Raw genomic sequence first — 15,650 nt, forward strand, 5'->3', positions numbered from 1 at the left:
CAAGTCCATTTCTTAGCATCTATTTATGCAGACAGATATCCTTAGGGATGAAACTACTAGACATCCCTAAGGACATATGTGCAAAGATACTGAGCAGTCTGCATATATGAGCTGGAGAACTCTCTCGTCTCATCGGTTTGGGCACCTTTACTCCTCTCCACACCTTCCCTTGTCTGTAAAGTGGGGACAGTCACCTCCGCCTCCCCGACCCGAGTGGGTGCACATTGGGGGTACACATGGGGGGTATACAGCCCTTTTAGCCTCCCAGGCCTGGCTCCTGCCCAGCTCATACAAAAGAGGCTGACTCGGTGCCCTTTCAGCCCCCAACATGACATAAAGATGCGGGATTTCAACTTGGGAGGTGTTCCCTCCGCAAGTACCGAGTTGAGTCAGTCCGGCCAGCAGCCACATCCTTTCTTCCCAACAAAGAATAACCCGGAGTCCACTCTGTCTGTGGCACCTGAAGCTTTAACTTTGGGAAAACAGTGAACTGTGAGCCCAGGCCTGCAGGCAAGTCAGAAATCCTGGTTCTGCCGGTTTGGAGGCCCGCGAGGCATGAGGGGAGGGGGAGAGGTGAGTCGAACGGCTCTCTGGCTCGCAACCCGCTCGCCCTGCACGCCTCAACCCAGCCGAGGGCTGCCGTCGCCATCTTGCAGGGTGGGCTGCGCAGACTTTTGGCGCCAGGCCCGCGCGCACGAGCAAGACGTGTAGAGCTTGGAAGGGGAGGGGGCGCGCGCTACCGGGGCGGGGGGAAAGCACGCGTGCGCACCGGCCGCGGCGGCGGCGGAGGGGTGGGGCCCGCTTAGGAGTGCGCGTGCTCGGTGGGAGCCCCTCAAGTACCTGGTGGAGGCGGGGGGCGCGGAAGGAAGGAGGCGGGTGGAAGAGCGCTTGCGCAGGAGGGCTCCTGTGCGGGAAGAGGGGCTCTCGAGCACGCGCGCGGCGACGAGACTTTGGGAACTCTCGCGAGATCTCCTGGTGCTTTATATGTACGCAGAGAGCCCGCGTCCTTTCCCTGGTGCGATTCCGTCCTGCGCGTCTGCTCTGCAGCACAGAAGCCGTTCACCTCCGCCCGCCTTCTCTCTCACCTAAGTGCGTGCTACCACCCCATGGAAGATTCTATGGACATGGACATGAGCCCTCTGAGGCCCCAGAACTACCTTTTCGGTAACTGCTGGAGGGTTGGAGCGAGGCCGAGCGGGGCCTAGTGGCTTTGAGGTGGGGGGGCGGGAATGCGGCCGAGGCCAGGCTGTGGGAGAAAGCGAGGCAGGCTGGAGGCCTGAGGGAGTGGGAAGCGAGCCGCCAGGGCCTGGCAGCCTAAGGGATGGAGAACCAGGAGGGGTGAGCACTCAGGGATGGGAAGGAGGGGCGTCCTGAAGCCTGGGGGTGAGCGGTCCGAGACCCAGAGTGGGGGGTTCCTTGGAACCGGCCGGCTGAGGGTTCCGCGTGGGCGGGGGTAAACCATAGAGCCCCAGGCATCCTTTTTTCCAAGGGGTGTGTGAGTGCCGTAGGCTTTTGGTTCTCGGCCAGTGCCTTTGGTGCCGGGCCCCAGATGGGTGCAGGCGGCTGTGTGGGCTCGTGGTGCGAGGCATAGGCCTTCTTTCAGGAGGAGAGGGTGGGTAGCGCCTGGCCTGGCTCTCCAGGCCTCAGGAATTCTAGAGCCCGGACAGCCCAGTGCCTCGGCGGGCTTCAGGGGGAGGGGAGGCGCGGTCCGGCATGAGGAGGCGCAGGCGCTGGGAGCACGTGGTTGCCACGTGGTTGGGGGAAGGAGGGGTATGGGCGCTACATCCGGGGCTCACTGGTGTCTTGTCACCCCTGAGCCCGGGATCCTGGGGCTGCTTTGGGGCTGTCGGGCGGGAAGTGGTGGGTGTACCTGGACGGAGGCCTTTGTTCAGGCAGTCCTCAGTGGAGCCCTTTCACCGGACTTCACCGCGGGCGGTGGGTATCGCCCACTAGGCAGGTGACGATAGTGATGCTCGGAACTCCAGTGACTTAAGGAAGGTTGCACTGGCAGGTAAATAAGATCTAAACCACGATTTTTGACTCCAGAGCTGGCGCGAAAGGACTTTTTTTTTTTTTTTTGGAGGGAGGGTCCCTCATGTGCTGAATCGTGCAAGCAGCTTTTTTTTTTTTTAAAGAGAAATGTGCTAAGGTTCAATTTGGGTCAGTAAGACCCGGTACTGTTGCTATACTCTATACTAAGGTTTTGGGATTCCTCCTCTTCCCAGGACACAATACATATCATGCTAAGGACAGAGCAGAATTTGGTTTTCAGTAAACTTGTTGCAGCCATTTCTTTGTGTCAGCCAGCCTTCAAGTCACTGCAGATTCTGCCCCAAGTTTATTTGGTTGCTTATGCCATGCTGAGGTTTGTTAATTGAGCGATAACATTTAAGCATCTATGTACCAGTAACTATTAGATTGCAATTAAATGGGATCATTTAAATTAAAATTTTTACTCTGATGGTACTTAAAACAATTGCTTATTGATGGAGTAGGTAATATGCAGTATACATTAATGTTTTCATTTCTAGCCATTTTGAATAGCTGGGTTTCTGATCAAGATATTTTTGTTGACCCTTTCTATTGGAACTATTCCCTATACAGTGATGGCAAACCTATGACACGCGTGTCAGCACTGACACGCGTAGCCATTTCTGATGACACGTGGCCGCTGAGGTTTATTAAATACAATTATATATAACAATTATACATTTATGTTATTTAAACTATAAATATCGCGAAATAATGTTTTTTTTCTCAAAGTGACACACTACCCGAGTTATGCTCAGTTTTTTGGCGAAGTTTGACACACCAAGCTCAAAAGGTTGCCCATCACTGATCTAGGACATGTCAACATACCATCGTTGAATGATGTACATTAAATTATGTTCAGAAATTATGTTTAAGACAAGAATAGACATGTCCTAGGGATATGTTAAGGCCTGTATGGATGTTATTTGATTGCAGGCATTTGTGTTCAAGAAATCTAGGAAGAGAGGCCTTCTGGTAGAATAGTGAAAAGCCACAAGTTAATCGTTTCCTTTTTGGTTACCCACACTGAAGTTTCAGTATTTTTTCTCCATGTTATAGTTGCTCTTTTTCTTCATTTACAGGTTGTGAACTAAAGGCCGATAAAGATTATCACTTTAAGGTGGATAATGATGAAAATGAGCACCAGTTATCTTTACGAACGGTACTTAAACTTTTCAAAATAAACTACTAAACCTTTCTTGATTTCAGCCTTAGTTCCTATACGTGAGGCTTAATACTTAATTTTTATTATAGTATTTTTATAACTGGGTATTGTATACTGATTTTCTGTATACCTGTGATACAAAACTTGGTATTTTTACCACTCCTTTGGTAATCCTGTGAAAGTCCAGTTACACTACTGTTCAACTTTTTATATTTCTATACTTCAGATGCCTTAGAAAGTCTTTTAGGGTAGTGGTAAATGTTCTTTGTCCCCTGCAGAGACTAGCCCATAGCCTGCTGCTCAACTTGTAGGTGGTCAATAAATGTTGGGTAATCATACTGTGGATAGGTGATGACATGTACAACTATAGGGTGTCCCCCCCCCAATATATACACATGCTTTGAATAATTATAACGACAGTGTTTATTAAAATGCATTTCATTTTCAAAATCAGCTGTTAAAGTGTGTATGCATTTTTGGGGACACCCTTTATGTTATCAAATGCATTTTTATGCATTTGTTCAAATTTACTAAGTATGAGAAATTGGTTGTCAAAGTCCCATAAAACTTGAAAACAACATTCATTGTGCACAGATTAGTTTTCCATTAGTGGTAATAGCGAAAAGTTTACAAGTAACTTTTTTTTTTAACATAAGAACTTTTGGGGGATTGTATAATACAGAAACTTAAGTTGAAGTGCTATTTTTCTGTTCACAGGTCAGTCTCGGGGCTGGAGCAAAGGATGAACTGCACATTGTCGAAGCAGAGGCCATGAATTACGAAGGCAGTCCGATTAAAGTAACACTGGCAACTTTGAAAATGTCTGTACAGCCAACGGTAAGGGCACTTGTAATTTGGATTTCATGGCAAGGTCTAATTCTGTTGCAGTAGGGCAGGTTCCACCAGGGAGATAGGCTTGGTTTGTTGCTGCGGGGTTGAATGATGAACACTGGAACTTGGTGAATGTTCTTGTGTATCAGGTGGGAAAACGGGTTCATTGGTTTGTTCATTTGGTTTATGGATTTGCCTGTCGTGCCTGTAACACAAACATTTGTAAGTTATGAGCAAGTTTTATACCAAAACATTTAACTTTTTATTTTCTTTACAATATTTAGTGATTTCAAATCTCTTTTAGGTTTCCCTTGGTGGCTTTGAAATAACACCACCTGTGGTCTTACGGTTGAAGTGTGGTTCAGGGCCTGTGCATATTAGTGGACAGCACTTAGTAGGTATGTTATTTTTATTATCTTTTATGCAGTTACCTTGTTCCTGCTGGGCTACTGTCTTTATAGAGGTTCAAATGGGAATCTAGTAGTTATATTACTAATTTATAACTGGAAACACCTGTTACTTTACATTTGAAACTTAGTAATGAGTGTTAGGTCTCACAGTTCCTTTTTGTAAAAAATGTGTTTGCTTTTTGCCTCTTTTAAGTAGTAGAATCTGTTTTTAAATACTCATTACTGTATATTATGCCCTTTTTTTCTGAGTTATTGCTTCTGGGTTGAGTAGTGGCTAATAAAGGAATTTATTTTAGCTGTGGAGGAAGATGCAGAGTCAGAAGATGACGAAGAGGAGGATGTGAAACTCCTAAGTATGTCTGGAAAGCGGTCAGCCCCTGGAGGTGGTAGCAAGGTCCCGCAGGTATAGATGTAATTTATTACAGGTATCTTACTCTGGCCTTTAGTTTGGGCACTTGCTCATGAGGTCTTTTGTTGTTTTTATTTTTAAAGAAAAAAGTAAAACTTGCTGATGAAGATGATGAGGATGATGATGAAGAGGATGATGATGATGAAGAGTAAGTATGGACTTAGAAGTTTGACAAGGTTGTATGGGGGGGTGATTTAAGAAAATTATTTTCCAAAGTCTTCCTGTGGAATAGCTTTAAAGGGTAAATGGTCAGTGGTTGTCATTTTGGGTTAAATGAGCCTACTGTTGGAACTATGAACCTTAAAGTGCTACAGTGCATTGAGAATTTTCAGAAGTATTTCCCTGATGTGTTTGACTAGGTACCTTTTTCCTGAGGAATATTGTAGTGGTCACATGACTGTAGCTAACAGTTTGGTGTATTTTATGCTAAATAGTTTATGATAAATTGGTTGGGTGGAAAGAGACTCAGAATAGCTCTAGCTACATTCATTTTGTAAATTGTCACTTCTGGATCCCCACCCTCCAAAGATTTTGGCTCCTGGTTCTCTGGTCCTTATTGAGAAATTAAGATTCTAAAAGAAAAGGATTTTCATGGGGAATTTAAAATTAGGTTGGAAACAAGATTTGATGTATTTACTAACCTAAGGCTATGGTAAATAATTAGGTGTACACTGTGGAATAAAATGCCGTTTATATCTTGGTTGAGTGGCTCGGTTGGAGAGTTGTCCCATGCACCTTGAGGGTTCCATTCCCAGTCGGAATGCATATGGAAGGCAACTGAATGATGTTTCTCTCCCCCTTCCTTTCTCTCTAAAGTCAGTTAAAAAAAAACACATATCCACAGAGAGGATTTTAAAGAAGTGCTACTTATGGTTTTCCTATATGCAACAGAATCCGTAACTTTTAATACATTAGCTTTTTAATTGCCCGTTAACTTTGTCCCTGAGTTCCTAGGTTGGTCCATATATGTTAACATTTAAATAGAATCAGAAAGCCAAAACCGGTTTGGCTCAGTGGATAGAGCGTCGGTCTGCGGACTGAAAGGTCCCAGGTTCGATTCCGGTCAAAGGCATGTACATTGGTTGCGGGCACATCCCCGGTACGGGGTGTGCAGGAGGCAGCTGGTCGATGTTTCTCTCTCATCAATGTTTCTAGCTCTCTATCCCTCTTCCTTCCTCTCTGTAAAAAATCAATAAAATATATTAAAAAAGAATCAGAAAAACTGAGAAGAATGCGATCCACTCTGGAAGAGAGGTTTTCAGCAATCTCAGCTGGCCCTTTGAGCATGCCAATACAGGCAGAAAATAAGGGAAGGATGAGAGTTTAATACTTAGAAAAATTCGTGTCAAACCCAGTGTAATGGGTGTTTGCTGTTAGAAAATTTGCCATTAGTAAGGATTAAAATAATATACCAAGAGGAATGGGAACTGGATGTAGGACAAAAATGAGAAATCTTGGTGCTTAATTAGGCTTGAGTTTATTTAGTCTGGTGATTTCAAGTTACCTTGACGTAGGTTTATAAGTGAACATCTAATAGCACAAAGTTGGATTTTGGCCACAGTCCTTTCCCGGGAGACTTTAGAGTAGGACCTGATTGGTATCTTGATTCTGCTTGGGCTTTGGAAGATTTCCTATCTTTAAATTGGGGATAATTTCTGATGTAACCACCATGTAAGATACCTAAGAAATCATTGCCAAATTTTCTAAAAGTTTCATAGGTTTAACTCTTACATTTAGACCTTTGATCCTACTTCGTTCTTAATGCATGTGGATATCAAGTTGTCCCAACATCATTTTAGACTTCTTTCTCCTTTGAATGTTCTTGGCACTCTTTTTAGAAGTAATTGCCATAAATACAGGATGGGGCAAAAGTTAGGTTTACAGTTGTGAGAACACAAAACAAGTTTTTTATTGTATTTTTCATACAAACAACTGAGCCTGCTTTTGCCCCACCCTGTGTATGGGTGTATTTCTGGACTCTGATTCCATTCTACTGATGTGTGTGTATCCTTTACCAGTAAAACACTGTTGATTTCTGTGTTGTAGTTGAACTGTGAGCCCTCCAGCTTGGTTCTTTTTAACATCCTATTTGTCCACTTTGGGTCCCTTGAATTTCAATAATGAATTTAAGGAATGATTATGGAGAAGCCAGCTGGCATTCTTTTAGGGGTTATGTTAAATCTAAATTAATTTGGAGAGTTGCTACCTTAATATTATATCTATAAACATGGGATTTTTCTATTTAAATTTTTTTCCATCTACCTCAACCCTAAATAATTTTGTTTTTTTATATTTTTAGTTGTAAAAACTAAACATTTACCATCCTAACCATTTTTTAACAGTTCAGTACTGTTAACCATATTCACATTGTCTAAAGGTCTCAAACTCTTTCCATCTAGTAATACTGAAACTGTGCCCATTGAACAAAAACTATCCATTTCTACCTCTCCCCAGCTCCTGGCAACCACCAATCTACTCTGAGTTTCTATAAAGAAATTGATTATTCTAGATGGCTCATAAGTTGAATTGTGTAGTATTTGCCTTTTTTGTTGCTGTCTTTCACTTAGTATAATGTCCTCAAGGTTCATCCAGGTGCAGCATGTGATAGGATTTCCTTCAAGACACAATGTCATGTGTACATGTGACATTTTCTTTATCCATTTAACCATTGAGGAACACTTGGGTTGCTTCTACCTCTTGGTAATTATGAATAACTAGAGGCCCGATGCATGAAAATTCGTGCAAGAGTAAGCCTTCCTTCCCTGGGCTGCCGGCACTGGCTTCCCTCCGGGCTTTGCTCCGGACGTCCGGTCTAATTAGCATATTACCCTTTTATTATTATAGATATTATTATAGATAGTGCAGTGAACATGAATGTGCATGTCTGTCTTTCAAGATCCTGCTTTTGACTCTTGACAACACCTCAAAGTTTAAAAGTTCTTAATGTCTTGATTTAATGGAGATTCAGCCAATTTCTAGATAGGTTTTTTGTTTGTTGAGTGCACAAATAATAGTTACTTATTTCATTTGTAGTGATGATGATGATGATTTTGATGATGATGAAGCAGAAGAAAAAGCTCCAGTAAAGAAAGTAAGTAGGATATACAGTGCTATAAGATTGTCAGAAGTAGCTAATAGAAAATGTTGGGAAATTTTTGGTGCTATTGACTTGTAGTGAATGAAAGCTGGCTTTAGGAGGAAATAATGATCTCATACTTGAAGTTGGTCCTGAATAGGGCTGACCTGAAAACTTTGCTAATAGTGGGAAGGGACTTGTTTTCTTGGTTCATGTGGCTTTCTTCCTTTTGCAACGTCAAAACGATTGCTTCATCTTAGCCTGACTGCTGCTTTTCTTACATGCTTTGGGGTAGTTTTATGTACTCGGGTATGTGTGTTGATTATGATTAATTTTAATTACAGTCCATACGAGATACTCCAGCCAAAAATGCACAAAAATCAAATCAAAATGGAAAAGACTCAAAACCATCAACACCAAGATCAAAAGTAAGTGGAAACATACAAATCCAGGCTTCACTGAACTAGTTAGAAAAGTTAGAGGTTCTACTGTGGATGAGTGTAGCCTGTCTGGAAGTTGTTAGGCCTTTGGAGAACAACTGAAGTGGTGTCTTCAAAGAGCCAAATATGCTTGTCGATGGTTACTGTCACGTGTATAGCTGATTGTCTTTCTAGTGGGGGAGAAAGCCAACAGCAGTCCTTTTATTTTGATACAAAGTTACCTCCTGTAAGGGGTCTTGGCTTGTTGAAAGGTAAATGTGTTGCATGATGCAGAGCTTCTCAAACCTGGCTGCATGTTAGTCACGTAAGGAGATTAAAAGAACCCCAATACCTGGGCTGATGTTATTTAAGTGCTCTAGGATGGGCCCCAGGCATCAAGCTGCATTGACTTCCTTGCTTCATGCATAGCGGTCTTCTGGTTTCCTTTTTGATGGGATCCTGTTAAGTGTAGAACTGACCTGGTGTCGAATATAAACGCGGGCACCGATGATCCCTATTCTTTTTTTAAGGAATGACTTAACAAAAAATGGTTCAGATATGCATTCATTTGTAATAGCAACCCAAGTCTGGTTGTTTACTAGTGTTTATAAGAGAGGATTGTAAGAATAACTTCACAAAACGTTTAGGTAGGCTGGGTCTTAAGAGCTGTTTTCTTAAAACTTTGGAATTAAACTTTTTCCAGGGTCAAGAATCCTTCAAAAAACAGGAAAAAACTCCTAAAACACCGAAAGGACCTAGTTCTGTAGAAGACATTAAAGCAAAAATGCAAGCAAGTATAGAGAAGGTGAGTAAAATTATATTTAAGAAACCAGATAGGTGTATTTACCATTCACTCAAATTATCTTTTTTGGAGGTTTGGAACAGCACTGTCCTTAATACACCTGTTCCTTGATCGTGATATGAATGCTTTTTAGAAATTGATTATTAGTTACAATATTTATAATCTCTGCTAATTTTTTTTGCATGTTTGAAGTTACATGTGCTTTATTTTTTCATTATCATAAAATATAAGTAAGTTGGTTGTAAGATGCATTCTGACCTTATATGTTAAAATGAGATCAACAAGAACAAATAATACTTTCCTTTACCTGATCTTCCGGTTGTAAGATGCTGTAGAGCCAGCAGAGGGCGTATGAGTCTTAATTTTTATGAAACAGCTGGAAAAGTAGAGAGAGTCTTTGGCTGGTAGTGTTGTAGTGAAAAAAAAAATACTCAGGATTGACTCTAGTCAAAAACATTTTCCAACAAATTGAGTCATTCCTTTTATACCAAGGTGTCACCAGTTAATACATTTATATCTTGAATTTTTTAGTGACTATAATAGGTTTTTAGTCTCCTTTTGTCTTAAATAGTGGAAATGTGAGAAGAGGATTGACTCATTCTACGACTTACTTGACCAGGGCACTAAATTAAATTTCCATGAACTCTGGACTTGAAGAGTATGGGATAATTGACTTAAATATCTTGAAACACATTTGAGAAAAGTGTTAATTTATAAATAATAATTACTTAGGCCCCAGTTATTGAGAGTAAATGTGGGGTGGTGAGGGAAAGTCGCTGACTTCTTTCCCCATGTTTGCCTGTGTGCCTAGGTTCTGCGTGTTTTAGTAGGTTTCCTTGTGCAGTGATGAGTCAAGTCAATTGGAAAAATAAAACTTTAGAGACTGAGTGTACCTCTAGATTTTGCTTTTGTACTACTGTAAACCTTTTTGCCTTCCTCGTATCGCTGCTTTATTTATCCCTTGCATACAGTGCTAAAATAACCTTTTAGATACCCCTCCCCCGCATTTTAATATGGTCCTATCTCCTTGGTTTAATTGCAGGCGCATTGAACAATCCTGGGCACTACTGGTAAATTAAGCCCAAAGATGGGGAAAGAGGAAAAGGAGAGACAAATATAGTCCATACTGAGTATCATCAACAATCCAGACTGAAGTCTTCTATTTTAATCTCAATGCCCTTTCCTGGTTTATCACTCACCCATGCCCCCTTCCAGGCTGGAAGCAATCTCACTTAGTCTCCTAATGCACCTTTCTTTTGCTGTGATTCAGTGAACTTTTCTTGACTTGTTCATTTATCTCGCCTCTTTGACCATGTTTTAAACACCTTTGTATCTCCCTAGCTGCTCAATAAATATTTGAATGAATGAATGAAGAATGTATGTGACAATAATTTAAAAACGGAAATTACTTTCTAGGTGATAGAGGCAATTAAGTATGATACCATACTTGATCCCTAACCTACTTCATGCCATGGTCCCTTTGGCATTCCTGAAGTCGTCTTGACCTTTTTAAAATGTATAAAAGGATTCAAGTTACTGGGGAAAGTAAAAATTTAATTGTTAAAATAGGAAACAACAAAAGTGATAATACTTAGTTGCACATTAAATAATTCCAAAGTAGTGATAAACATTTCATAATTGTAATTCTTAGAAAATAATTTGATGCTAACACTATTATGGTTTCTTCCTTATGCCCATAATTGAAGGAAATGCTAAACTTTAGTTTGAGATGAATGAAACGTCACGTTAGTTTTTCCCCCCATTCATATGCTCCCTGAATTGACTCAGGTTAGTATTGTGCTGCGCCTAGGTCTTCTTAGTACGTATTAAAGTGATCTATTAACAGTTTTGGTGACGTGTGCATATGGTACTGAAAAGGGGTGTGTATTTGCTTTGTTTTGTATTTGGTTCTGGGTGGATGAGGGTGGTGATAAAACTGAATTGTTAGATTATATAGCAGGCAACCAAGTTGACATTTGAGTGCCTGAAGAATCTCAAGCATGGCTTGTACTTTGTATTTACTTTAAAGGTCGGGGGAGAATTTGAAACTGACAAAGCCGGTCAGTATGGGAGTGGTATGAAAGACCTAGGTCCTAAGAGTTACTCAGTAGGTCTTTCTGGGCCTGAAAGACCCAGATGTATTGTAGGGACTAGGGACAAGGAATGAACTGATGATCAATGTAATAATAGCATGCAAATATGAGGAATTTCATAATAACTTACTTACAAATAGTGCTAATATACTCACCCTTAATAATGCTTTTGTCTCAATAGGGCGGTTCTCTTCCCAAAGTGGAAGCCAAGTTCATTAATTACGTGAAGAATTGCTTCCGGATGACTGACTTGGAGGTAACGGAGTTTTCTCAAGACATGACCTAATCCAAATTTTTTTATTGTGATTTATTATGACTCTCTTAGTCTCTAAGTGTTGGCTTCTTTTAAAAGATTCCTAACCACAGACAATACTTTAGATTGAATACATGGAAATGCTTAAGAATTTAGTTGGCAGAGACTGAGAAGATAACTTTTAGTATATTTTCCCCAACTTTCATATAGTTGGTAAATTACCTCTTTGTTACTGAGCTCAGTTTTACTGTTGGTACTATATTGGCTAAGGACCTGAGCTGTGGTTTTCCTTGCTGCTCCACTTGGCTGCTTGGGCAGTCTGGCCTTTTGCTTTCCTGTGAGTTGGCGGAGGGAAACCATTTCTCCATAGATCTTATGGGAAGCACATTTTGCTGAAATGAACCTAAAGTGTAAAGTGTAAAATCTGGCAGCAAGAAACCAAATTGTAGTTAATGCTCAATATTGTAGCTTTCTTTCTTACAAGTAAAGGTATTTTATCAATGGAAAATGATGTATTAATTTTTGTCTTGTTCATAGTTAGTGACTCATAGGTTGTAAAGGAAAATGTAAAAGTAGTTATATAGGGTTGCTAGGCATCATGCATATACCAGACCATAGCCTATGGTTTGTTTCTGTCAGGGCTACCTAAGTCTTTTCAGCTTCTTTAATAAAGAATTTGTCAGCCATTTTTCTGCCATAATATTTGGTATTTAAATTACATAAATGGCAGCACTATTTTTCTCAGATTTGAAACCCTTTCAGTGGTTCAACACTTTATGGTTGGGTGATTGTGAGTTCAGCTTTGATTGACTTGGTGGCCATGAGATGATCAAGTTCAATCATTTTTATTCTTTTGGTTGTTACGGTGTGTGTGAATGTGTTTGAACTTCAAAATTCTGCAAGTTTTCTGAATAGTTGACACTTATTAATAAACATTTGGAAAACTGCTGTATGCGGTTGTTAATGTTGAAAATGGTGGAAAGTCAGAAACCAGCATGTACTAACAGGTAACTGTAAGAGAGGATTTCTTCAACCTGTACCAAGGAAAGTGGTGAACTGAAATTTTTGATTTAAGAAAAATTTAGGTGAAGACAAAAGTAATAAAGGTGCAAACGGCCTTCCACACAGTATAACATCAGTCTTGAGCTGAAATGACTAAACTCACTGCTAACAGCAGTTATTTTCTGACTCCAAGTATTTTCTTCACCATTTTCTGAAAAGTACCAAGATGAAATTTCTACAATAGTAAAGAGCGTAATAGCTCAGTTTACTGCTACAGAGATTATCAAAACTAAATGTCTCACGTTTTTTATGGCATAGCTACAGAAGCAAGGAGTCCCCATAAAAATTTTCCCATTGCTTGTGCAGTTTTTCTTAGAAAAAGTGTTGCTTGTGAGGATTTGGCTAGTAAAATCCCTTCCAGATGGACTTTGAGAAATAGCAAATTTCTGCAGAAACTCTTGAATTAAGAGCTGAAAAAAAAAACCACCATCAAGACTGTTCTTTAAAAAGAGAACATTGTTTATGAATAGAAAAAGAAATGCCATCTTGAAGTAGATTATACTGTACTTACCATGACTCATGAAATGGATTTTTATCACTTGAAGAATTTTATTTTTACATGGATGTTGCTGAATTACCAGAATAAGAACAAGTACAGGGTGGACAAATGGAATTAACTTACAGTAAATAATAATACAAGAATCCTGTGTTTCGCATATTCACAACTATAAGCCTAATTTTGCCCCACCCTATAGAAATAATCTATAAGTGGAAATTGACAATGATACTTTCCTTATATAAGTTTTAAAAAAAATCTTAATTATCTAGAGTGAACCTTTTTGGTGGTAGAATGAAAAATAGGTATGTTGAACTGTACAAAGAGACGCGGTTTAATTTATTGGTTGTCTGTGAAGTGCTGTGGTTCTTTAACCACATTTCTTTTTTTTTTCCAGGCTATTCAAGATCTCTGGCAGTGGAGGAAGTCTCTTTAAGAAAATAGTTTAAACAGTTTGTTAAAATTTTCCGTCTTATTTCATTTCTGTAACAGTTGATATCTGGCTGTCCTTTTTATAATGCAGAGTGAGAACTTTCCCTACCGTGTCTGATAAATGTTGTCCAGGTTCCATTGCCAAGAATGTGTTGTCCAAAATGCCTGTTTAGTTTTTAAAGATGGAACTCCACCCTTCGCTTGGTTTTAAGTATGTATGGAATGTTATGATAGGACATAGTAGTAGTAGTGGTCAGACAAATGGGAATGGTGGGGAGACAAAAATATACATGTGAAATAAAACTCAGTATTTTAATAAAGTAGCACTGTCTCTATTTAATTTATTCTCTTTATGCTTTATCAGAAATAAATGTACACAGTTAAGTGTCAAATAGTATCCTAAAAATCTCATGAGAAATAGTCTTTGCTCTAAGTAGTAATGCTTCTCACAGCTAACCAATCTATTTTTCATTGTATTTAGTGCTTATACCTTCTTGTCTCCTGATAATAGTTAATTGTAACCATGCTAATGTGTTTCCAAATGGTCCATCAGACCCCCTATTCAACCAGAACAGAAAATGAACTACATTCTCAGCTGTACCCTCCCTCCCCCCCATACACATCCCAGCCCCCCAGGGATTTTTTTTTAAATTTCTTTATTGATTAAGGTGTCACACATTTGTCCTCATCCCCCCCATTCCCATCCCACACCCCTCCCCACGGATGCCCCCACCCCCCTGTTGTCCTTAACCATTGGTTAGGCTCGTCGTATGCATGCACACAAGTCCTTTGGTTGATCCCTCCCCTACCCTCCCTCTGAGGCCTGATAGTCCGATCGATGCCTCCTTGTTTCTGGTTCTGTTCTTGTTTATCAGTCTGTGTTCATCATCTCCCCTAGATGAGCGAGATCATGTGTCCCTAGAAATATAAGAACTGAATGGGAGACGAGCAATAATCGTTATGCTGACAGGCAAATGTATCAGTCTATAGTAAGTTTCTTTCTGGACCAACAGTTCTTTTGAGACCCAATTTCAATGTCCACCAGTTCCTTATGTGTACATGTCGGCACTGACTTTTCAGCTCTGGATGGTGGACAAATGGTAATGCAGGTCCGACTCCCTCTGGTTTGGTCTAGGCCGGACCCAGGGGCGCGCGGCCTCACCTGAACCCGGGACCCAGGGGCGCGCGGCCTCACCCGGACCCGGGATCCAGCTTCACCCGGACCCAGGGGTGCGTGGCCTCTCCCAGACCCAGGGGTGCCCCCTGGGGATTGAGCCTGCAACTGGGGCATGTGACCCTTGACTGGAATTGAACCTAGGACCCTTCAGACTACAGGCCAAAGCTCTATTCACAGCCAAGCCAGCTAGGGCTTCATGTATTTTGCATGTGATCAGGAGTGGGTGTGGGTGTGTGTTAATTAAGATTTTTATTGTTGCAGGTTCTGAGATTTTGTGTGTTTTATAATCTTGTTCTGGGCCTTGGCTAGACTGAGTCTGTTCTCTAGAGTCTCCAATTCTGGACTATTTTCTTGAGAGATTTCAGCCTCCTACTTCACTCACATTCATTTGTAGGCCTTCTGTTTGATTCTCTTGGATGTTTTCCTCATTCCTTATTGTTTAAACTTTAGGAGAGAGACTTTATTTACTGTCTTCAAATTTGTGTTGCTGTGTGCTAAAGTCTGAAGAAACTTCTCCCATTCCATGCACTATTTACCTCTTTTCCTTTTTCCTCCCTCAGCCTGTTTATCTTTGATTAGGAGGATGGCAGCAGCCTATCCAGTTCCAGGTACATTGTGATGTGGTCTGCAGACGTTAGCCTTTTAATTGGATGCTTTTCCAGGGTAGCCTTGGTTTAGAGGGTGGGGCAAGATTGGCGCAGTACTTTGCTGTTGAGTCCCAGTTCCAGGTGTCAGTTCATTTACTTTAGGTTGTAGTTTTCTTCATTGATTGATCAGTTCTCTCCAGCACAGTCTGTCCTTACAACTTCCCTCTACCTTTATTTTAATGGAGACTCATTAGGAGAAGGTGTAAACTGCCTCACTGGGAAGTCCCTGTATTTTAAAACACATTTATATACTTGAAGTTTAAAAGATCATCTTTAAATTGATAAGACATTCCCAAGTAAAACACTTAAAACGAACCTGCACATTAATTAAAAAGGTTACTGTGTTA

The 15,650-nt window shown here is 40.8% G+C and overlaps 1 protein-coding gene across 2 annotated transcripts; it reads left to right on the forward strand.

Annotated features, from left to right (window-relative positions):
• Positions 1-990: 990 nt before the first annotated feature.
• On the forward strand, positions 991-13,802 carry NPM1 (nucleophosmin 1). 2 transcript variants are annotated; one of them, XM_079770999.1, is made up of 11 exons: positions 996-1,164; positions 3,114-3,193; positions 3,914-4,033; positions 4,332-4,425; positions 4,734-4,840; positions 4,930-4,994; positions 7,880-7,937; positions 8,267-8,350; positions 9,045-9,146; positions 11,418-11,492; positions 13,445-13,802. In XM_079770999.1, the coding sequence occupies exons 1-11, from the start codon at positions 1,107-1,109 to the stop codon at positions 13,481-13,483; spliced, it is 882 nt and encodes a 293-aa protein (XP_079627125.1). In that variant the 5' UTR covers positions 996-1,106; the 3' UTR covers positions 13,484-13,802. The 2 variants fall into 2 exon arrangements, with proteins under 2 accessions (XP_079627126.1, XP_079627125.1); XM_079771000.1 differs by lacking the exons at positions 11,418-11,492; positions 13,445-13,802 and adding an exon at positions 10,186-11,395 and having other exon boundaries at positions 991-1,164.
• The last annotated feature ends 1,848 nt before the right edge of the window (positions 13,803-15,650 follow it).

This window comes from Cnephaeus nilssonii, assembly GCF_951640355.1.
Source record: "Cnephaeus nilssonii genome assembly, chromosome: 5".
NCBI lineage: Eukaryota > Metazoa > Chordata > Mammalia > Chiroptera > Vespertilionidae > Cnephaeus > Cnephaeus nilssonii.